The following is a 22678-nucleotide window of genomic DNA, read 5'->3' as shown; positions in this document are numbered from 1 at the left end:
TATAGAGTTTAAGTGACGAAAGGCTAGGACTAGGGAAATTGGGAATGTTTGAAAACTTAGGTATTACTCGAACACCTTAGGCCCCCCGGAGTAAGGACGTGAGTCCAACGTGTAGATTTGTGCCATAATACTCGACTATGAGAAGTATTCCCTGATTAGTTTATATTGATAGTTCGATATAACTTAAACTTGCATGTACGTAAGGTTGGTTGAGAAAAGATAATATGGGTACCAAAATGATGAATAGGAAATAAAGGTAATTAAACCTTCTAAGTTGGGTAACCTTCACCCGGTTATTCAGCCTAACGTCGACTGAACATCAAATGTCATCCCAAAGTGAACCAATAAACGCCAAAGTGCATAAAATTCATCGAAAAATAAAAAAATAAAAATAAAAAGGTGCCTAGAGAAAAATTGTCGATTGATCTTGTGCATATGACAATATAAATAATTTCAAATGCCTTAATATGATTATACAAATGAAAAGGGAAGAGAATCGAAAAAGAGATTTAAGCCCAAAGCATAGTTGGAGAGGTGTCTGAAAGGGAGACTTAGGTTTGTGGTTTTATCACGGTTATTGTTATTGCGAATACCTTCGTTGACGGATGACTACCAAGAGAACTGGGCCTAGCCGATCGCAACAAAGACTCATATATGAGTATCGGTTAAACTCAGTTTTTAAACAAAACCGAGAGAAATAGTTTTTTTAGTAAAATAAAACATGATGCTCTCAGGACATATTCCCTCAGTTTTTGAAAGTTCGAGGTGAAAACTTCATTATAAAATGTCTTGTTTGTAGTAGTGTGATTAGACTAAGCTAGAAAAAGAAAATCTAATGTGTTGCGTAGCTTAATCAATTAACTAGCTTTCTAATTGATTAGGAGGAAAACTCATGTCTTAATCAGTTAGATAAAGGGTATAATCACTTAGACAGTGAGTTTAGCCTCCCTAATTGATTATAATTGCATCTTAATAGCTAAAGTACTTGCAGAGATTAGTTTTAAAAAAATTTGAGAAAAATATGGAGAGTTTTAGTACGTGTGTGAACCACCTTAGTATTGTAAGATGTACTCTTGATTAATTTACATTCACCTGGTCAATTACAAGATAAAAACTCTAAGCACATGATCTAGCGAGCATTCAAATCTTCAGTTTCTTTTGTTTGATTGATTTAAGTTTTTTTACTTCTTCAAAGAGGTGCATGAATACATTGATTTGTGCTTGCTTCTTATATGATGATACTTGTGATTTAGCTTTTCCTGGTTCAGTTGTCATCGTCAAAAACATTAGAAGACTCTAAATTGCACAACACATATAGCCACATAAATCCTAACTTGGAATAGGGGATCACAACTTCTTTAATTGATACAAAGAATCAGATCTGACCCTTTAAGGCGGTAGGGGCGCTTTTTAACCCTCCATTAAATGAAGACCATAAAACACTGATGGAAAAATGTATATCCGCTCCAAGAAAAGGACAATATTGCACCTCATAGACAACTACCAAGGATCATACAACAAACAGTGAAACAAATGTCTTGCTAAGAAACTTGATCGCGATTCGCAATAGACAATTCCCAACCTTTGAGTTTTTGAACGAAAAAAACTACGTGAATTCAAGATTATGAACCAAAACCATTTCCTACCTTCCATAGTTCATAATGATGTAGTCTTAAACCATAACGGTGATTCCTCCAAACACTAAAGGCCTTGGGGCTTGTGATGGAACATAACACAATCACCACCTCTTAGAAAGCATTCACCATAAGAATTAGAGAAAGACGGAAGCCAACAAAGACATTGGGTCCATCACTACCAATAAAATTCTCATTCCTCACCTTTTGGTGGTTCCTAAGGGGTAGGAATAAGCCTCATTCTAAGACTCCTTTAATGGAAGAATCAATAGATACCTTATTGAGAGTGAACTCCATTATTTGTTCTCACTCTAAAAGTATGAGGTGTGGATTGGCTCAGAGGACTGAGATACGAGTCGGCTGATTTCTGGGGTGAACTTCACACATATTTCTCCATGCACTTCATGAAATATCAGAGACAATCCAAGTCAGTGGAAAGTTGTGATTCATCAGACAAGGGAAAAAGAGCCATTATAATCCTACACTGAGAGGTTCGATGCAAAAGTCGTATTTGTCAAAAGCATTGATGATGAGATGAAGAAATATCAATGAATTCTCAAACTTAAACTATGGTCCAAATTTTCTAAAAGTATTGAAATTAGGGCCCTTAAAACCTTCAACAACCTACTTGTAAGGATCGAGAAGTATATAAAGTATGAAGAAAAGCTGGTCGCAAGCAATAAAATTTATCACAAAGGTTTTGAGAAAGCAAAGACAAGTAAAATGAGAGCTGAAGAGATCAAAAAAAGGAAACTATAAGACGAACGAAACTAAGAGAGACTCCAGGACCAGTCGAGAAGGCAAGAGAGCGCCACCATTTATATACGGAGACTACATTTTCTCTTAATTCATCGAGATAACATATCCTACAAAAATGCATCAATGCAAAAGTTCGAGAAGAGTAAGTTGAAACACCAAAACCTATCAATGAGTGTCCCATCATGGACAAATCTAAACACAGTTGTTTTCACATGTGTAATGTTATAACACATAAGAATGTGTGTAATTGGAATACACTATTGGAGATTTAATAAATAATGGAAGGTTATCCAAACTTGTCCACTAATACAAAATCATATCCAAGGAGAAGAAGTGAAAGAACTCGTGTTGCTAAACAGGAGAAACATTTCGATAATGAAGAAGAAAACAAACTATTAGTTTCATACACCGTCGCATGCGAAACGTTAAGTGAATGTGAAAGATTGCCCATTCTAACGGATATTGAAGAAAAACTAATACACGAATAAGAGACACTTCTTATCAACATCAGAGCAAACCCATATGACATAGAAAATTGATAGAAGAAGCAATCGACCAGATGAAACCTCCCTAGAGAAGACTATGTTGGCCACAATGATGGTAGTTTTATGAGGGTTCCCTCATTTCGATGGAGCCTCATGCAACTCAATAAAAAGGAAATTAAGAGAAATGATGTTGCAAGCATTGTTTTAAAAACTGAATCGACCGATCGAACTGGTTGAATCACGAAACGGAGGGATCACTAATCTTGTCTGATTGTAGGATTGTGTAAGCTATTGAACTAGTGGGAATAAGCCAAAACAAGTAAAAATCGGCGAACTAGGGGTTTAAATGTTCTCTTTGGAATTAAATTTATTAGACACTGCAATTATTTTTTCATTCAGTTTATTTTGTAATTAGACTTTGTTCAAATTTATTTGAATTTGTATTTTATACTATTTTATTATGTGTGATGACTATGTTTGAAATTTGAATTTAAAGAATAAAATTATAAATTATGACACTTTAAAATTTTACCAATGTCACGATTATTTTTAAAGACAGAGTCATTTATTTCGATCGATTTGATGACTATATAATTTTTTTATAGTCATCGATTTATTCAATCGAGTTATCCGATTAAATCCGATTTAATTATGTGGTTTAACTATTGACCCAATGGTTCAACCAATAATTACAGAAGAAGAAACCAACAAAAGAATCATTCAAAAGAGGCAAACCACCCATCTCTTTCTATGACAAAGAGCTTCAACGGGATATCAAACTCCCACCTCTCTGACATAATACACGAATATATAACATAACACGAACCATTTATTTATTTACATTTTTAAGAAAAAAGTAAAATAAAAATTCATAAGATTTATTATAAATACAATATATGAAGAATAATGATACTCTTACACCATTTTTTGCACCAATAGTTACACCCAAATACTGTTCGCCGTATTTATACAATGAACAATGTATTTTATTTTAATTTATTTAAATCAAAAATAATATTAATAAAAAGTATTTGTATTTTTAAAATTATTTTTATAATACAAATATAAGATTTTTCACTAACCAACTTTATTATTATATTAACCAAACAAATATATATTATTAACCATATATTTTTACTTATAACTCATTAACCAAATTTTCTACTTCATTAACCAATAAAATTCATAACATTAACCAAGTTCTGACATTAAACCGTGAGATACGATCATGCTATGCCTATAATGAGTTTCTAATCGGTACTTTAGTGGAGGTTGAAATAATTATATTATTACTACGTCTCTTTTGAACTTTAATTCCATTGAGCACTTTGTCCAATTTTTATCAGTTAACTCTCTATACAGGTCTGGAAAATAGAGTTTTGTTTTGTTGACTTTTAGTTAGGGATTCATCGAAACTGATTCTCAAGTACCAATTGGTGTCACTCCATAGTATATGGTTGGTTTTTACATGGTAAGTGGTTTTCTGTAGTAGCAGTTCTTCGTTGCATTTTATTTAGGATTACAAATTACACTCAGTTTTGTGTTTTTAAAAACTTTTTGTAGATACTAAGATGGGGTTTCTCTCATCCTAATGTTTAAGAATTTGTAATGTTTGTAGGACCGGAATAAGTTGGTTTCAACTGTACATTACTTCCAGAAATATAGTGTGTGTTTAGTAAAAATATTATGTGTAGAATCGTTTTGGCCAACGGTAGATTTTATGTTTTTTTATGGGATCTATTTAATTAAAAGTTCTTAGAATAATATTTAATATCCAACTATTCAATTGATACTGTTACAATTTAATATTTATTTTCACAAGGATTGACATAGTAGCTTCATCCTCATGTCATTCAATGCATGCTGCTGGTATGTTCATCATATTATATTATGGTGTATTCACTATAATATTTTTGAATGATTTAATGTGTTATTTATAGCTTGATTGAAATATCAATGAATGACCATATGATTGCTAATTAATATGACAGGTTTAGTGCATGGATTGCCTATGTGTTATACAACTATTGTCTTTTTAATATGACAAGTTCATGTTTTGTTTTCATGTCTTTTTGCAGATCAAGAGTGGTTCCTGTTCCACTGAATTTCTCCATAATATGCAAAAGTTTGCTTCTTGGGGCAATAGGGTAATGACAAAATTGCCTTATACTTAACTTAACAACTGTGATTGTATAATATTAAGGCCTTTTGAATATGATGATTTTGTGTTCTTTTGGAATTGTATGGTGTTGTTATGCAGATGTGGATCTCAGATTTTGGGGTATATTAGTATTAATTATAGTTCTCCAACACTTGTTAAGGATGGAAAAGTTAGCTATAAAGAGTAGAAGTAGCAATGCTAAGGTAATGGGAAGCATAATATCAATAGCAGGTGCTTTTGTCTTACTTTCTACAAAGGAAAATCCATCTTGAATTCCTCATCACTTCATCAATCAAATGAATTTCTCAAGTCAGTGGATTCAAGTTGGGCCATTGCTGGCATTATGCTAATAATGGACTATTTTCTGGTTTCTCTATGGTACATTTTACAGGTAGGTAGAATTAGTATTATGCAAAATGAGAGATATTATTTAATAATAGCTTAAAAAATTTAGTTCTAAATTGCTACATTCAATTAGCAGGTACATATGAAGGAGTTCCCAGTTGAACTAAGTTTAATCTTGTTATACTCCATTAGTGCAACCATAATATCAACATTTGTAGCTTTGTTATCAGTTCCAAATGCAAGTGCTTGGAAAATAGGACTAAATCTCTCACTCATCTCCATTGTTTCCTCTGCAAGTTGTACTGCAAATAGGACTAAAGGATTGAGTATTGCATTTGAAACTGCTCTTTACTGCAAACAAGTTCTTTAGCTTGTTCTTTTTGTTTAACTTATATTTATATGTATTTTTTTAGATTGAAGAAAAAGAGTCTCAATTGGTTCTATATTGATGAGTAATTCAATTGTAAATTAATTAATTCTCATTAATTTTTTTTTTGCTTTTGATTTGTATTAGCCAATTAATATTATTAGTTATTGTATAATTTAATATTTATAAGTTGTATAGTATTTAATATTCAGCAGGTGGGTACAATTAAAAATAATTGACATAAATTGTGTTGTTCAAATTGAATGTTTAGTCCATTATTGAATTTGAAAATTTTATAATGTAAAAACTGTACCGAAGTTTTATGAAAAAATTAGAAATTTTAAATGGATCTTTAAATATTTTTAGTCCAATACCGAAGAACCCGTCCGTTTTAACCCGCAATCCGTCTGGACCCAACCCGGCTAAATCAATGTTAAAATTGGACGGAAATTGGCCACATTAATGCATCCGCGGGTTGGACTGGGTGTTGATTTTGGGCCCGAACCCGCCCAACCCGACCCGTTGTCCAGCCCTACGGATGAGTTAGACTTTTTATTAATCTTTTCTATTTAAGGAAAAAAACTTGACCTGAGTCTATATGGACTAGGCCGTAGTCCGTAGACCACTGATATATAAACTATCGACCCAAACTGAAAAAAGTTGTGAAATCAACAGAAAAGCCCTTAATTCTCAAATGTTGAAATCACTGACCTTCAAACCCATCTTTCTCAACCTCACAACAACAAAACTCTTTCCATTCTCTAAATTCAATTCTCGTTACTCTTCAACCACTTCACAACAAAACCAGTTCACCGTTTCATATCTCGTTACCAATTTCGGTTTCTCCTCAGAAACCGCTACAAAGGCTTCAAAACGCTTTCATTTCGACACTTCCGAAAAGCCAGATTCAGTAATCGCCATCTTCAGAAACTACGGTTTCTCTGATTCCCAGATAAACAACCTTGTTAGACAAGCACCCAACATTCTTAAATGTGACCCCCACAAGAGGGTTTTGCCAAAGTTTCAATTTTTACTCTCAAAAGGTGCTTCAGATTCTGAAATTGTGGAGATTGTAAGTAGAAGCCCTAGAATTCTCTATTCAAGTCTTGAGAATAGCATAATTCCTACTTTTGAATTGGTAAGAAGGTTCCTTCCATCTAATGAGAAAGTTATTGAACGAATACTTCAATGTAAATTTTTCTTTGGTCATTATCCTGTTATTAAGAATGTCAAGTTGTTGCTTGATGATGGAGTAACAGACTCAAATATAAGACATTTGTTACTCAAAAGACCATCTATATTATTATCTTATGACATGAGGAGTGCTTTGGATATGGTTAAGGAAATGGGATTTAATGATCCTTCTAATGTAAATTTTTGTATAGCATTGTTAGCCAAAAGGGCCATGTCGAAATCCCGGTGGGATGCGAAAGTTGTTGTTTTTAAGAGATGGGGTTGGTCTGATGAAATGGTTCTTCAAGCGTTTAGGAAGCGACCCTTGTGCATGCTATCATCCCCGGAGAAGATTAATAAGGTCATGAGATTTTGGGTGAATGAGTTGGGTTGGAACTCTTCGGCTCTTGTTAAAAGGCCGGATATTTTTTCCTATAGTTTGGAGAATAGGATCATTCCGAGGGCATGTGTTGTTTCATATCTGATCTCCAAAGGTTTGATTGAAAATAATGTTGAAGTGTCTACCCCTTTTGCTGTTAATGAAAAGGTGTTTCTTGAAAAGTATGTGCAAAGTTTTAAAGAGGAAAGACATGATTTGTTAAAGCTATACCAGGAGAAAATGGATCATAAGAAAATCAAGGAAAATGATGATGCGTCTGGAAGCTATTGAATGGATAACTTGCAAGCAAAAATTTTGTGTAATGCAATGTACTTGGTTGCAACTACTAAACTGTATTAATGTTTCATTATGGCGGGGTTGGAAATTGGAGCCCTTGTTCATGGATGCATTCTTCAATTCCTGTTATAGCTGTGATCTTGTGATGTATATCAACTATTTGATGCTTTATAAATGATTGAACCCAAGGTACCGGATTCTTGAATAGCCAATGCTTATTTGTAACCTAGCTGAATGTCCATGCTGTTGCTGCTGCCTTTGCTAGAAATGTTCATGAACCATCCTTAGTTATTTGATTTGTTGAACTTATCTTTGGGTTTTTTATTATTCCAACTATTAGTATGGTGCATGTTTGGTATCACGGTGAATAAGATAAAGCCACGGTGGCACAGTGATTTTGTTGATGTGGTTTTACAACATCAAGATGACTCGCTGTGATTTATCAAACTCACTGATACCAGAGAAGCACAGAAACTCCCAGAAGCTTTGCATGCTTTCCTGTCAAAGGCTCCTACTTTAGATTGGTAAGTAATTCTTTTAAGTGATTTTCCTTTGGCTCTCTACACCTTGTTGTTTTAAGGGAGCTGATATTCTTCTAAAGATTTCATGTTGCTGTTGTGTTTTTCCCTGCTGCTAGTGCATAATCATCTATTTCCATTGTAGTGGAATGATAATTTCTATAATAAAACTCATATTATACTGGTAGTGTTTAACTACTCTCCAAAATTGCTACCTAGCCCCTCGATGTCTGCAAATTGCCAAAATTTTCAAAAATGCTTTAGCGGCTAAACAGAGCTCTGAGTCCTTAGCTAAGAAGTCATATACATATTACAATACAGATGCATGAAATTCCCGATGCTTGAGCAAAATACCGTAAATTATTTTACATAAGGGTACATGAGTCAATTTGCAAGGGTTAATATACAATCCAAAGTCATTATATTAGTAATTATTGTTTAATCAAATTGTTATTTGATTATATACCAGGCTTAAGGCAAAGGGCGCAATTGAGATTTCGCAAATTTAATGATGGGCAAAATGTTCATTTTGCTTGTGCGGTATGAAAGTCTAAGCTTGAAGGAAAAATCAGATTTTCTTATGTTTTTACCTCCTTCATCGTTGAACAGAGAGGAAAGGAGTGATAGTTTTGTCTTGCAAGTTATCTTCACTTGTATACAAGCTCTATTCTCCACCATATCATCATCAATTGAAGAAAGTAAGGACCATTTTATGGAATTACACATAACCACTCCCAAATCCCTTGTATGATTGGAATTGGCATGATCACATCTCAAATAGATGAGGAATATTCAAGTTTAAAAGATTGGAGCCTAAGGAAGTGAGCTTGAAGCTAAAGTTACAATGAGCAAGAGAAGAATCATTATCATTTCTTTGAAATTATGCATGTTGATGTAGATTTTCTTATATACCTTTGATCTTAGTTATGCTAGGCTCTTAGTGTTTGAGCCTGCATGCTAAGGAAACTAGGAATTGTGATGGATTATATGATGAATTGCATGAAAAATGAGGTAAGATATTGCTTACCGTGAAAATTGGTAAATAACCCTTGATCATCTAAATCGAAAATATTTTGGTTACTTGTAGGATCGATCAGATTAATCGTAGGACATATGTTAATTGTTTTTAAGGTGAAGTTTGAGGGATGGTGAACACTTCGACAAGGTTCATCCTCAAATAACTTGTTAGAGAATATAAAGGAAAGATAACGCAAGGAAAGCAAGGAAAGTGTTAGAAAGTAAATGGCGAAGAAGATAAATTTCTGAAAAGAAAAGAAAAGATTTATTAAATTTGCTTTAAGTAAAAATATGGTGCAACATCAAACATACATTTTCTCAAGTTACACTTTCTCTACACACGGATACTTTGGGTACTTTGATGAATTTGTACTATCTTTTTTTTTCCATCCTAATACTAAGACTTCCTATTTATACTAATCGAAATAACTGTTTCTAACGGCCTATTCACCAGATGGAGACAAGTGGCACTCTGCATGTGCGCGACTGCCCACCACGCCCAATGTATGCTCAACAGATAAATAAGAACAAAGGATTTCCTCCCTTGTTTGAATTCAAATCCTTTGTCGAACTGTCGTTAGTGATGCTTCTATTTCCCCGCTGCTGGAAGCAATTCTAAGTCCACAAAACACCTTTACCCTTGTATCAAGGTATCTTCGATTGGAATTTCAAACTATATAATTTTGCCGAAACATTCAATTTCTTCACAGGAACTTATTTCCTTATTCAATTTCCTTAATCCATATCAGACGTCAAAATTGGAGCTAACAAATTGTCCCCCCAAAATATCATTTTCGACACCTCGAAGAAAAAGACATTTTTTGAGACTATGGTTCGACGCCCTTGAACAATTCTTGCATAGCTTTGATGCCACTAATGCTCCAATGTTGCAAAAATTATTCATCTTTTCCCACCTGACATATGACGTCAGAATCATCATTACCCTTTTCCAACATGTCTTTTCAACCCATGCGTGAATCTTTTTAATCATCACGTTTCTAGACCCTAGGAGATCGTGAGAATTAAGCCTTAATTACCACTGTCCCACTATGCAATCCTGTGGAGACACATGTCCCACTTATTTGTCAACCATTAATGTTGATTTGAACCGTTTTTTCTCCTACAAAACCCTATAAAAATGCATTCCTCGCTCATTCCACTTTTTTACGCTTTCTGGAACTCTCAAGTCTTCCAACTCTTCATCTTCTTCAAAACAATCTCAAAAAATCAAGATTTTCTCTCTTCAGACCTTTAACAAAAATGGTTACTTCAAGAAAACCCCCCAAAGAAACAACCAACGCTGTCAAGGTTTCTATCAAACACACGAGGACCCCAAAAAAGATCTCAGACCTCCCTCTTTTTTCCATACTTCCTGGTCCAGTGATGATGGGTGTCATACTCCAAAATTTGTCTTCCCTTTTTCTTCACATCTCCATCTACCGTTTGACTAGGATTCATTTGCATGCATTAATAACTCATGCATAAGCAATATTCATTACCATGGACTCCAAGTGTTTGACTTGCAGGGTTTTGGTTTGTTTGTGCAACAATTGAAAATGCTTGGTTTTGACTTGCACCACGACTCAGAGGCCTCCAAAACCCCAACCTCCTAAGGATGGGGATCATGGAGCATTGGCTTTATTTGTGAAGTATCTTGATTTATTCAAAGACTTGGATTGAGGACTATGCCTCATAAAACCCTAAGCCCATGTGATCTCTCACTCAGCGTGTCACACTCAATCTCCTGTTCTTGGTCCATTCATTTTGTCCCATTGGTGCTTGAGTCTATTGCTTGGTCCATAAGGTCACGTTCCCCGCTTTCATATGTCTGTTGTAGAGCTTGGGTTTGAGTTTATGGTCATGTTCATGTATTAAATCGATTCATTTTCATTCAATTGACCATTTCCTTTCATTTCCATCCCTAAAATATTCATTACATGCAAAAAATGTGCAAAAAAGGTAATACATTGGCAAAAACTCATTTTTGGAAGTCTTAACCCTGTGAGTCGACTCATGACTCGATGCAAAACCTTCGGGTCCGAACAGGTCGAGTCACAGGTCGACCTAGTTTTGGAAAATCTAGTTGAGTCGACTCACTCAATCCTTGCGTCGACTCATCTCTCAGTTTCATTTGAACCAGGTTGCTTCGGGTCCGAACAAGTCGACTCCCAGGTCGACTCAATTATGGAAATTTCTGTTTGAGTCGGCTCACCCACTCCTTGCGTCAACTCAGTTCCCGTTTCTCTTTGATTTATTTCGCCGCGGGTCCGAACAGGTCGACTCCCAGGCCGACTCAACCATGGGAAAAACTTTGTTTGAGTCGACTCATTCCCTGTTTGAGTCGACTCATAGCTTGTTTTGCAGGAATTTTTGCACTATTGTGAGAGTGAAACTTTTGGGATTGAAACTTGGACTCTCATCACGGAAGATAGCCAAAGCTTGCGATCCAAGACCAACGCACACCTGCATAAACACCAGAAAAAACCGTGAGCATGCGACAACACTCCAAGGTTCGCTACTTCATCAAACTTCAACCCAGCATATTGTGAACACAGTAAATCTGCAGCAAAACAAGTGCAGCAAAATTCACAAACTCTTGAACCTGCACAAACATAACCAAGATCACATGACACAATACAACCACTGTTAACCTACAGTTACAAGTCATGATAGTTATATCTTGCACCTAGGCTGACATCCAAGCCTAATCTCATTCAAATTTTCACATGCACTGTCCAGTCATAAAAAACCATTTGAACATATTCCATTAAGTTAACCAATTAACTAATTTCCAACTCAGTGAGTTAACTACCTAAACTCACTGAGTTCATCCCAACTAACTCCTAAGCTAACTTCAAACCTGTCAATAACTAACTCCAAGCCACATTAATCCCAAGCCTAATCACTATAAATTCCCACCTTCATCATCATTTGAAGTCTTCTCTATTCTCTACACTCACTACACATTTTTTTGCAATCATCATTTTCAATTCTATGCAATCATTTTTGAATCCTCACCCTCTCTCACTTAAAGCTCAATTTCCAAAACTCCATTGAAGCTTCACATTGAAGCTTCAAGAAGAGTGAGTTCAGCCTATCACACTACAATATTTTTGAAGAAGAAGAATTGGAAGACAAGCTAATCGGAAGGAAGTAAAGGCAATATTTTACCGGTTTACAAGTGATTTTTCATCTTCATCTTCTCTGATCAACACTCGCCGGAGCAAGTCTCAGCTTCGGAGGTAGGTCCATTTTTCATCATCTCATTGCATTTTTGTTGCTGTGCTGGACTTTGCATCATGTCGCTGCAAACCCCCATCGTGAGGAACTTCGAATCTTGCTCATGGAGGAGTATTTTAGATCTGAGTTTTTAGGGATTCTTGAGGATTTGGTCTCAGATAATGAATTTAGGTCAGAAATCTGAGAATTTGGGGTTTAGATTCTTGTTCAGGAGATAGAGACGAAGGTGAAGGTGGTTGCGATGTCCATTTTGGTGGTCGCCGACGTCGGAAGCGATTTCCGACGCAGTGGCCCGCGGTGGAGCTCCGACACCGACAGTCTGAGCTACCATGGAGAAAGAGGCGCGAGCATATTCAAATTTTTGTTGGTTTTTTCCAAGCCAATCCCCAATCTTTGGGCTTATTTCTGTTTGGGCTTGTCACACTCCAAGCCCAATGCAGTACCCTCTCACTCCAATTTTTCTGCTGCACCCCCTGGCTATAGAGAACTTGTTCAGCATTGGGCTTTCGCAACTGAAGCCCATGCAGTTGAACCCTATCTTGCTCCCTTTTTCCTGCATGCATATAAACTGAATTACACCCCCTGTTTTGCAAATGCCCTTCTACTTTATTTGTTTTTGCTTGATTTTTGTTTGTTGATTAGATTAATTTTGATTGTTAGAATTTAGGTTAATTTGACCAATTAGGAGTTAATTAGGACTTCCAAAATATTAGGAATATTGTTAGGTTTGAATATGAATTTTTAGGAATATCAATATTTTTTAGAAATTTGAACATTTTAGCATCTAATAGCATTTTTTTTGCAATAGAGTAGTTTAGAATTTAATTGAGCTTAGCTAGAACTTCCATAATTAGAATTCTTGATTCAATAACCATTAAAATTGTCAAAAGACCATTTTACCCTTTAGGGGTAATTTTGGACATTTCACTCATATAATCACATGCTCCTTTAGGAATAGAATTTAACTTAGAATTTTAATCCAAAAGTCTTAACAGTAACATGTCCCCTTAGAAGTTTGTACGTAGAATTTTAACCGAATTTTGACTAACCATAACAGAATCCCTTAGGAATAACTTATGAATTCAATCTTAACTCTTAGATTAGAATTAGTCATAATTTTGAATTTAATCCTAACCCTCGATTCAAGTTGATCAAAAGTAATTTTGATCAACTAAATTCTTTGAACTTGCATAATCCCACAGTCCAAATTAAGTGACCAAAAGACCCTGGTCACTTAATAAGACTTTTATTCTAAACTGTGGAGCTCGAAGCCTCAAGTCAGATTCTCGATCAAGGCGTTCTCAGTCATACCAAGCAGCGGATTATACAAGTGCTTCAAAGGTGGCAAACTACAAGATCTTGTTAAATCAAAGTCGGAATTGTGTGGCATGAGCCTTAAGTAATAGAGAAGGAGTGGGACTGGAGAATTTCTACCCCCATTCTGAGTATCTTTGGGTATGGAACGAATGACCCAGCGTTCATCGTATTCACCTCTATTCATAGACTTTAACACAATCCTAATCATACGATTGACAAGTCTCTCTCCCTTCACAAAACAATACAAAGCAAGGACTACATCAACAACTTGTCAATCATGAATCGAGTTGTACGACACGAGCCTTAAGCAATAGAGAAGGAATAAGACTGGAGAATTCCTACCCCCATTCTGAATATCTTTGGGTATGAGACGAACGACCCAGTGCTTATCGTATTCATCTCTATTCATAGACTTTAGTGCAATTCGAATCAAACGATGGATAAGACCTCCATCAATACAAGAAACAACAACAAAGACTCTTCTCTCTCCACTTGAAAAGTTAAGACGAGAGTTACATGCCATGAACCTTAAGTAGTAAATAAGGAATGAGACTGAAGCTTTCCTACACTCATTTTGGATATCTTTGGGTGCGAGACGTTTGGCTCGGTGCTTATCATATACACCTTTACTCATAGACTTTAGTGTGATTCTTATCCTACAACTATCAAGTTTACTCATTCTCCATTCTAATCATTTCATTCAAGCATTCAATCGCATTCTTTTGCCTCCTTAATCATTCTTGCTTTCAACCCTAGTGAGTTGAACTACGAAAGCTCTGATTTCCTTATTGCACCATAAGGATATGTAGGCAGAAGAATTCAGATTCTTCGCGAGCTACCCTATTTATTAATCAATCATTCTTCATTCATCAATAAATACCATCTTTTTGAGATCTAATATTACTTCTCCTTGGTTTCCATGTTCATCCTTTTAGGACGCCTAATGAATAGTCCACCTTATGAACCAAGAGTTGTTTGGCTTGTACCCAAACATTTAATTCGCTTTGTTTCTGGTTATGAAAGGAGTGAGTATGCCTAGTTTCCTCCACATCCTAGTCCATACCTTTGCCGCTCTTCGGTTCAGAGTTTATTCCTTCATGGATCCAAGATATTATTCTCCTTTGATCTCCAATTGTTTGTACCCCAACAAGTGATACATTCTTCCTTGTACCCAACAATACTTTCTTGTGGGTCTCATATCCATCCTCTTAGGACGCCTAATGAATAGTCCACCTTGTGAACCAAGAGTTGTTCGTGCTATGCAATCAAACACTTAATTAAATCTTATTTTTCGGTCATTCCACCAGTGTTGTAGGCCTTCACTTGTTGGTTCATACCAGTTTTGGTCTTGGGTTCGAAGCCAGTTATTTTTATGAGTTCCCTCGATACCATTCTGTTGGTGCAAGTTATGCTTTTCATCACTGTATCTCTCTCTCTCTCTCTCTCTCTCTCTCTCTCTCTCTCTCTCTCTCTCTCTCTCTCTCTCTCTCTCTCTCTCTCTCTCTCTCTCTCTCTCTCTCTCTCTCTCTCTCTCTCTCTCTCTCTCTCTCTATTCTCGTAGTTTCGAACTATGATTGCTCTGATTTTCTCATTGCATAATGAGAATACGTAGACACGAGGATGCGAATCCTTGACAAGCATACTTCTAATTATTCCTCCTCCGCCTTAGGGCACCATCCATATCTTTCATAATCCACTACCTACCTTCGATCATAAACCGTTCACCAATGACATATTATTCCACCATTTCCAACCTTTTTGAGATCATTCTTCATTCATCAATAAATACCATCTTTTTGAGATCTAATATTACTTCTCCTTGGTTTCCATGTTCATCCTTTTAGGACGCCTAATGAATAGTCCACCTTATGAACCAAGAGTTGTTTGGCTTGTACCCAAACATTTAATTCGCTTTGTTTCTGGTTATGAAAGGAGTGAGTATGCCTAGTTTCCTCCACATCCTAGTCCATACCTTTGCCGATCTTCGGTTCAGAGTTTATTCCTTCATGGATCCAAGATATTATTCTCCTTTGATCTCCAATTGTTTGTACCCCAACAAGTGATACATTCTTCCTTGTACCCAACAATACTTTCTTGTGGGTCTCATATCCATCCTCTTAGGACGCCTAATGAATAGTCCACCTTGTGAACCAAGAGTTGTTCGTGCTATGCAATCAAACACTTAATTAAATCTTATTTTTCGGTCGTTCCACCAGTGTTGTAGGCCTTCACTTGTTGGTTCATACCAGTTTTGGTCTTAGGTTCGAAGCCAATTATTTTTATGAGTTCCCTCGATACCATTCTGTTGGTGCAAGTTATGCTTTTCATCACTGTATCTCTCTCTCTCTCTCTCTCTCTCTCTCTCTCTCTCTATTCTCGTAGTTTCGAACTATGATTGCTCTGATTTTCTCATTGCATAATGAGAATACGTAGACACGAGGATGCGAATCCTTGACAAGCATACTTCTAATTATTCCTCCTCCGCCTTAGGGCACCATCCATATCTTTCATAATCCACTACCTACCTTCGATCATAAACCGTTCACCAATGACATATTATTCCACCATTTCCAACCTTTGAGTTTGGATTGACTTTTCGTCCTCTAGTTCCATATTGGTTTATTTGTGTGTCTTTGTTAGCTTTAAACAATGAATTGAAAAAACTTCCCCAAATAGTAGTTTCGACTAAATGCAATATACATAATTTCCCACTATCCTTGAGAATTGACCTTGATCATGTTCAAGTCCTTAACACCATCGAATAAGGTGAAATAAAAAAACTTGTAGAATTTATTAACTCTACTTTATGTTTTCACCTTATTTACTTGTGTCCAAACCTTGCAGTTGTGCATATTCCAAAAGGGTCGAAGAAAGGGAAGGAAGCTGAAGAAGCCGACACCAACGAAGATCCCAGCCAAAAGTTAAAGAAGAAAAACATGTCTATTTTCTAAACCTTTGCTTTTCTTTTGAAAACATGTATGACTTTATCTCTTGCTTATTCTTATTCTTTTTCCAGAGTCAAAAAAGAGGAAACAATTCCACCACTAGCACTCCAAGTAAAAAGAAAGCCAAAAAAGACAAAGTATCTACCACTTCTAACAGCGAAGAAACACATGTTTGAACCACTCTCTAACTCTCTTTTATTTCTTTACCTTCATTATTTATTATACTAACAACTATGTATGTTTCAGTCTGAACACATAGATAAAGAAACTGAGTCCACCGATGAGAGTGACGAAAGCTCGGTCTCTACCCAACCCATACCTCCTAAATATCATACCATCGTCTCATAAAAAAAATGTAGCCTCCAACTTATGAGATGCCAAGAAGAAAAAGGCTTATATCGAGGATTCAAGACTTCGAATGAGAAAGAAAAAGAAAACAAAACGCCAAGCCTCTGAGGCTAGCACACCGAAAAAAATAAGAAAAGAACCTGTTGTTACCATTGATAATGAGGACGAGGAAGAAGAAAGACATCAACTGACTCGAAATAAGGCAGAACGAGCAAAGCAGAATCCTCCCGATGAAAGCTCAGAGAGTGCAAATTCGAGTTCTAGTTTTAAGGAAAATGAGGTATGTTAAATTTCTTTACACCTCCTCTTTAATCCACATTTCATAGTCTTATGATCTGATTCAACTTTATCTTCTACATAGGAACAACCTATTTTTGTCATTTTCCCTCACCCAATAATGAAGCTCATGTAAACTCACCATCATAACAAACAACACCTGACACTCTAGTCGAGGAATCTGAGAGGGGGCAACTTTCAAGTGTTTCAGGATAACCACCTCAAACCCAGACAAAGGCAACCGCAAACCCACCCATGTGAACATGCACACGTAAAATGGAACTAAACACCCTTTAAAGGAGCTACATATCCTTTTTTCGAGTCCATGAAAAGGACCGCCCAATCCAAGGAATTCCCGACCACGATGTTGGCGATGCCAATGGGTGTCTCAGTACTTAAAATAGACGAGGTCCTCACCACTTATGCATCCACCAAATTATACTTGATTGCAACGTCAATAGGGTCATGATTGTAACTTCTCTGATAAACCTGAATGAAATCTCAAAGCTTGTTGTCTTCTCAATCTGGCGACCAACATTTCTGAACCTGACAAAGTAGGAGTAGCCGAAACTTGGCGACACTAGAAGAAGAGGGCATAAAAGTAGCCACATGATCCTCCTCAAAGTCATCATAAGACAACAAGGCATCAAAAAAGGAATCTCTCAAGGTAGCTCCCTCATCTTAAGAACCCACTTAAAGTCTTTATGAATCAGAATCATCTGTAAGGAGTATAACCTCAGGACCAGGCGATCATAGACAAAAGGGGAAGGGTTTGATCCAAGAGATACTCCCGCGACAGAAGAAACACCACTCTAAAACTCACTATCTGTGTGAATATGACTATCACTCATTTTGACCAAAGTATAGAAAATGTTGAAGGTAAAAGTTTAAGGTGAGAAGGATACCTGGTAAGACAAAGCTGACGAAAAGCAAGTGTGATAAGGAGAAATGGAAGCTTGAGTAAGGAGTTGCAACTACTCTAGAAAGTACTTGTAGGAAGGAAGGGAGAAAAACATATTTGAACTCAAAGTGACTTTCAAGAATTGCGAAAAGTTTCCACTACGTTCCACAACCCATATATATATATATATATATATATATATATATATATATATATATATATATATATATATATATATATATATTATATATATGAGTGAAGGCGAGCAACAAACCAGATCAACTCCAAAGAGAAATTAGAAAATTAACGGCTGAATTTTCTATTGGGAAGCATAAGTAAACTAGAGTGCACTCAAGTGCACGATAAGCAGCGTCAGGCCCTAGTTAGTCACTCCAATCTACATGTTAGAAAGAAACGTTTCAATGATGAGAAGTCATTTATTGTGCTTGTTCCCCACTACTTTCTCAACTGACTCCAAACGTTTTCACTTTTGGGTAGACATAAACAACATTCTCAGAGACTGACCACGACTACTAAGACATCTCCGACTCAATAATGCCCGATAAGCCTTTAAGGAAACTGTTATGGATCGACCGAAGATCCAAAGAGTTAAGGCCCAAATCAATGTCAATCCTTTCCAAGTGACACAAGGTATAAAAGTTATCTCATACGAATGCAATATACATTTTCTGATCCATTTTTTTCACTATACTCGTCTTAAATTCTAAACTGACTTATGCGTTGAAGAGTTAATCTTACAGGTTCATCCCTGACCCACCTGAGATCGACACCACCAATTTAATATTCCACATCACCAATATATACCTAATCATGGTTTTAGTATCAAACAATATTATATACTATTAGTTTTGAACATTTTTATTCTTACAACCAAATCAATTTTATTTTCTACAAAATAAAATTATATTAATGAATTAAAAAGTTAATTGTAATATTAAATCTCAATCTTTTTACTCTAATAAGTTATATGTTAAAAATGATTTTCATACACTCCATTTTCTCCCGTATAAATTTTCAATAATTTAAATATTAAATCTTTTCTCAAATTATTTTAAAGTTGGTTGACTTCATTGTTGAGTTTAGTTTGAAGTAGAAGAATATCCAGTTATTTTTTATGATGGTTACAAGTTCTGTTAATGTATTGCAATCTTGCTTCTGCATGTTTTTGACACACCACAAATCATTGAACTCTCCAATCTTGAAAACCAAAACCCTAAATCCAATCCCAAATTTCAATTCTTCTCTCTCTTTGAAATGCTACTCTTCAACAACTTCCCAACAAAACGAATTCACAGTTTCATATCTCGTTACCAATTTCGGCTTCTCATTAGAAACCGCTACAAAGGCTTCCAAACTCGTTCATTTCAAGGCTTCCCAAAACCCTGATTCAGTAATCGTCATCTTCAGAAACTTCGGTTTCTCCGATTCTCAGATAAACGACATCGTTAGTAAAGCGCCCAACATTCTTACATGTGACCCCCACAAAAGGATTTTGCCAAAGTTTGAATTTTTACTCTCAAAGGGTGCTTCAGATTCTGATATAGTGGAGATTGTGACCAGAAGCCCTAAAATTCTATATTCAAGCCTTGAGAATTGCATAATCCCCACTTTTGAATTGGTAAGAAGGTTCTTTCCATCTAATGAGAAAGTTATTAAAGTCTTACTCAAATGTAGTTTTTTCTTTGGTCATAATCGTGTTATTAAGAATGTGAAGTTGTTGCTTGATCATGGAGTCACTGACTCAAATATAAGATATTTGTTACTTAAAACACCGGCTATATTTTCGTGTCATGACTTAAAGAGTGCTCTGGATATGGTTAAGAAAATGGGATTTAATGATCCTTCCAAAGTTAATTTTTGTATAGCATTGTTAGCCAAAAGGGCTATGTCGAAATCTCGGTGGGATGCTAAAGTTATTGTCTTTAAGAGATGGGGTTGGTCTGATGAAATGGTTCTAGAAGCGTTTAGAAAGCGACCCTTGTGTATGCTAACATCCACAGAAAAAATTAATGATATCATGAGATTTTGGGTGAATGAGTTGGGTTGGAACTCTTCGGTTCTTGTCAAAAGGGCGGATATGTTTTCGTATAGTTTGGAGAATAGGATCATTCCGAGGGCTTGTGTTGTTTCATATCTAATCTCCAAAGGTTTGATAGAAAACAATCTTGAATTGTCTACCCCTTTTGTTGTTAGTGAAAAGGCGTTTATTGAAAAGTATGTGCAAAGTTTTAAAGGGGAAAGACATAATTTGTTAAAGCTATACCAGGAGAAAATGGATGGTAAGACAATCAAGGAAAATGGTGAAGCGTCTGGAAGCTATTGAATGGTTAACATGTAAGCGCAAATTTTGTGTAATGCAGCGTCCTAAGTTGCAATTGACTGAACTGTATTGTTTCATTATGGCTGGATTGGAAATTGGAGCCCTTGTTCATGGATGTATTCTTCATTTCCTGTTACAGTTGTGGACTATTTGATGCATTCTGAACGATTGAAGCATGGGTAACCTAGCTGCGTGTCCCGCTGTTGTTGCTGCCTTTGCTAGAAATGTTCATTAACCATCCTTCATCCTTGTACTTTTAGTATGCACTGTGGCGGGTCTTTAGTTAATAGTTATATAAATCTCATTTTTTTTGGGTTTTTTCTTGTGATTTGAAATGATTTCAAGGGATTTTGGGCATTCAGCTTGGAAATAAAGGAGAATTGGCGAAGATATCAAAGACCATTAGAGCTTTATGGAAAGAGTCTTCATATTTCACTTATTCCTTGCTGCTTGAATGTTAAGCAAAGACAAAGCTAGAATATCTTAAATGCTGATTTTTGTAGATTTAAATGCTTAGCTGGGAATGGCTGCTGCAGATTTTTTTATGGAATCATTTGTTGTAGTCTTTATGTTCAGATAAGGATCAGTAGATTACTTCCTGATTCTGTTTTAGAGTTCCTTCACTTTGTTTGATGAAGAAAATATGGACTGCTGCAGTAATTTATATTAGACTTGTGAGGTGAAACAAACTCATTTGATATATGACAAATAAGATTTAAAATGATTTAAAGTATACCTCTACTTAGTTATTTGATTTGTTGAACTTATCTTTGTGTTTTTTACTATTCCAACTATCTGAATGGTGAATGTTTGGTATGATGGTGAAGAGAAGAAAACCACAGTGGCACTGTGGTTTTGTTGATGTGCTTTTGCAACATCACGACGACTCGCTGTGATACCAAAGTAACACCAATTTTTCTTTGTACAATAATTTCTTGTTTTGGAAGGTGTATCTCGGATGAACATGAGAATATTGTAATAAATCATGATTATTTTTTTAAAGTTTAGCATCAACATGAATCCCTATTTCCCAATCTTCTAGATCTTGAAAATGAACCATAGAAACAACCATTGTCACAACCTAGTTTGTATATGACATCAAAATTAAAACCCATGAGCTTCAATGTTTATTTGAATTGATCCTTGCTCGAAACCTGTTAATCCGTCAAAAACTTCAAAGCAAACTAGAATACTTGAGTTTCAAGGATCCACCTCTATTCCTAGCTGGTATAAAAATAATATACTAAATCAACAATTGCGTCCAGTAGTACAGGATTATTTCTAAGATCAATTACGCATTCTTCAGGTTATTGTACGTTATTTTTGTTTTGTTTTTTGTCACTGTAACTTCTAACTTCTACCATGTAAAGCATATTGTCTAGTTCGATTGATTTCGAGGAGAAATGAAGTGTTCCATAATATTCTAAGGTGAAATGAGATATTAAAAAATATAGCTAAAATGTAGAATGACATGGTGTCATCAATACACCAAATTTGAACAAGCTTTATTTGTTCACAAATATATTTGTTCCATGGTTCTTAATTATGCAACTATCATCACTGAATTACTTTATGTACTAAACTTAGATGATATTTAGCATTATTTTTGTTAGTTCATCGAGTATATCATTTCATATGGAATATGGAATAACGTTTTGACTAGGGGTGTTCGTGGTTCATGAACTGAACTGAACCAAACCACATTTATAGTTCAGTTCAGTTTATAATAACCATTTTACAAATAATGCAGTTAATTGCTAAAATGGTTTCAATTCAGTTTAAAACTAGTTTATAACCGGTTTGTATTTATAAACTAGTTTATAATCAATTTGCAATTATAAACCAATTTTATAATTTGAACTGTTTCAAAATCAATTTTTTTAATTTCATAAAAAATAATTAATTTAAAAAAAATGAAAATATTTATTTTTTTAAAAAAACTTTTATTTATAAAAATTATTTAAAAAAAATTTTTTTTTGAAAAAAAATCTGAATAGATATTTTAAAAATTTCATGCAAAAAAAAAAATTTAAAAAAAATATTTTAATTTTAATTTTTCGGGGAAAAAAATTCAGAATAAATTTTTTTCGAATTTTATTTTCGGAAAAATAAAAAAAAAAATTATTTTATTTTTATATTTCATAAAATTTGGGAAAAAATTTCACTATAAAAATA

At 35.2% G+C, this 22678-nt stretch overlaps 2 protein-coding genes and 1 long non-coding RNA gene across 3 annotated transcripts; all 3 read left to right on the top strand.

Moving 5' to 3' along the window:
- Positions 1-4216: 4216 nt before the first annotated feature.
- LOC127115790 (uncharacterized) lies at positions 4217-5273 on the top strand. Its single transcript, XR_007800876.1, has 3 exons — positions 4217-4349; positions 4957-5025; positions 5139-5273. It is a non-coding gene; the product is annotated as an uncharacterized LOC127115790 (long non-coding RNA).
- A 1172-nt stretch (positions 5274-6445) lies between these two features.
- LOC127108586 (uncharacterized) lies at positions 6446-7594 on the top strand. The gene has a single exon (XM_051046015.1). It carries the CDS (start codon positions 6446-6448, stop codon positions 7592-7594), a length of 1149 nt encoding a protein of 382 aa, XP_050901972.1.
- Positions 7595-19220: 11626 nt separating this feature from the next.
- Positions 19221-21233, top strand: LOC127138487 (uncharacterized). The gene is made up of 2 exons (XM_051064954.1): positions 19221-20517; positions 20643-21233. The coding sequence occupies exon 1, from the start codon at positions 19298-19300 to the stop codon at positions 20504-20506; it is 1209 nt and encodes a 402-aa protein (XP_050920911.1). The 5' UTR covers positions 19221-19297; the 3' UTR covers positions 20507-20517; positions 20643-21233.
- The last annotated feature ends 1445 nt before the right edge of the window (positions 21234-22678 follow it).

The sequence above is a fragment of the Lathyrus oleraceus genome, chromosome 1, assembly GCF_024323335.1.
Source record: "Lathyrus oleraceus cultivar Zhongwan6 chromosome 1, CAAS_Psat_ZW6_1.0, whole genome shotgun sequence".
Classification (NCBI taxonomy): domain Eukaryota; kingdom Viridiplantae; phylum Streptophyta; class Magnoliopsida; order Fabales; family Fabaceae; genus Lathyrus; species Lathyrus oleraceus.
Note: the sequence above shows the minus strand (reverse complement) of the source record. Positions and strands in the feature narration are given on the sequence as shown.

Bases quoted from the DNA above. Each gene is read 5' to 3' on its own strand.
- LOC127108586 (XM_051046015.1), top strand. From the start codon at position 6,446: ATGTTGAAATCACTGACCTTCAAACCCATCTTTCTCAACCTCACAACA.
- LOC127138487 (XM_051064954.1), top strand. From the start codon at position 19,298: ATGATGGTTACAAGTTCTGTTAATGTATTGCAATCTTGCTTCTGCATG.